The 2,130-nt window shown below is 34.9% G+C and overlaps 1 protein-coding gene across 1 annotated transcript; it reads left to right on the top strand.

Annotated features, from left to right (window-relative positions):
• Window positions 1-223: 223 nt before the first annotated feature.
• Window positions 224-955, top strand: FAM133A (family with sequence similarity 133 member A). The gene has a single exon (XM_054566590.1). The coding sequence runs from the start codon at window positions 224-226 to the stop codon at window positions 953-955; it is 732 nt and encodes a 243-aa protein (XP_054422565.1).
• The last annotated feature ends 1,175 nt before the right edge of the window (window positions 956-2,130 follow it).

Below are 2,130 nucleotides of genomic sequence, written 5' to 3'. Positions count from 1 at the left end.
CTCAGGTCTAAGATTTTGAAAATTTATACTGTACTGTGTGATATCAGTGGACATTTAAGCTCGTGTTTATTTTCTTATATTAAAGGTGTTTTGTAATCATTCCATCTGCTTCTCTTACAGAATAGAGCCCACTTGGTGTGCCAGCAGATGAAGAACTTCAGGAGGGTGTGTAAATTTACTCTCCTTAGCAACTGAGAGTCTACTCTGGGGACCATTGAGTACCATGGGGAAGCGAGATAATCGGGTGGCCTATATGAATCCTATAGCAATGGCCAGATGGAGGGGCCCATCTCAACCCATAGGCCCAACGATACAAGATTATCTGAATCGACCAAGGCCCACCTGGGAAGAAGTGAAGAAAAAAATAGAAAGTAAAAAGAAAGGCTCCAAGGCATTAGCAGAATATGAAGAAAAGATGAACGAGAATTGGAAGAAAGAACTAGAACAAAGCAGAGAGAAAGCATTAAGTGGAAATGAGGGTTCATCCAAAAGAAGAGAAAGAAAGAAAAAGAAAAAGAAGAAATCTTGTCAGTCTTCATCTTCTTCATCAAGCTCTGATTCTTCAAGCAGTTCTTCAGATTCTGAGGTTGAGAAAAAGAAACGAGGAAAAAAGAAAAGGAAGAAGAAGAAGAAACATTCGCACAAATCATCAGAAAGCTCTACATATGAATCTGAATCAGAGAGCAGGGAATCTGGAAAAAAGAAAAAGAAGTCAAGGGATGAAACAGAGAAAGAAAAGTGTATTAGAAGTGTCAGCAAGAAAAGAAAGAAGACTTACCCTGAGGATAAACCTTTATTGTCGGAGTCCTCATCAGAATCGGATTATGAAGAGGAGGTACAAGCCAAAAAGAAGAGAAGACATGAAGAGGAAGAAAAAACATTGGAAAAAGCAAAGAAGAAGAAGAAGAAACATAACAAGAAACATAGTAAGAAGAAGAAAAAGAAGTCAAGTTAAGTCACAAGTGAAGATAACATCAAGAAAAAAAAGCAAGGTTTCTCTATTTAAAATAGCAAGGTCTAAAAGAAAACTCAACTGTGAATGTTAGGGTCCATTTACCAAAATGCATGAGTTTCTCTGTGTTAATATAATTATTCCTGGACTTTGAGTTGCCAGTCAAATGCCACTGTGCCAGAAAAGGCCATAATTGTTGTTGCTTGTGGCTAAAATGTAGGATTTTGTTTGTGTGTTTTTTCTTCTGGTGTTTAATTACTCTGACTGCCAAAACCCTGCTGTCATACTAGTGGTTAAAAATGTTTGGAATTAGAGTAAAATGTTTTAGGTAATAATTTGGACCAAAATATATCTAATTTTAAAATTCTCAACTTTAGATATATGTTTAAATATAATCTGAAATATCCAGACAACTATCGTTGATATTTTTGAAGCATGAAGTTAACATTGATGTGTCAGAATCCTTACTTTTTAAGATAAGTTCAGTTTCTTTTCCTTTTCTCAAACTTTTGTTTACATGGGGAAAGGGCTTGTGGGGGGAGAAGAGTTTGCTATCAATTTACCTAGCTGAGTCGTGTGCCTTTGATCCTTACACATTCTATTTTTGCCAGTGCAGCAGCATTCTTTTTTTACTTAATGGAATTCTGGTATGTTGTTGTATATGGCTTCAAGTGACCCAGAAGGACAGCAACTCCACAGTATAGTAAGCCCCCAATTCTATGAAATTTACCTCTAATTCAACAGTATTTCATAGTATTTAGCATCAGAATGTTACATGATTTGCATTAACTTTGATACCCTTTGGAGGGAAATAACTTTAAATAGACCCTGGTATTTTTTGATTAATAAAGATTCTGAAATATTTTGCATGTTTTATACTCTTAATTTTTGATTATCCAGGGATATTCTATATAAACAGTAACCCTTTTTATATAATTTATGCTTAAGATACAAGTTTCAAGTTTGTAATTTCTTAATCTTACTACATTAATTTCATTACTGGGTTTAATTTCACACTTGCCAAAATATTTAGCATGTGAAAAGAAGGTTTTTAAAAAATATTTAATGCCTTCATATTGAAGCTGGTTTACTGTAAGCAAGTTTAGTGCCAGACCTCTAGTACGCTGTGTCTTGTTACACGAAACCACTGCCACAGGTTTAGTAAATATGCTGTTTGG

This window comes from Pteronotus mesoamericanus, unplaced genomic scaffold, assembly GCF_021234165.1.
Source record: "Pteronotus mesoamericanus isolate MK-2021 breed Mesoamerican mustached bat unplaced genomic scaffold, CSHL_Meso_final contig_177, whole genome shotgun sequence".
Taxonomy (NCBI): Eukaryota; Metazoa; Chordata; class Mammalia; order Chiroptera; family Mormoopidae; genus Pteronotus; species Pteronotus mesoamericanus.
The sequence above is the reverse complement of the archived record's forward strand: the minus strand, read 5'-3'. Positions and strand labels throughout refer to the sequence as shown.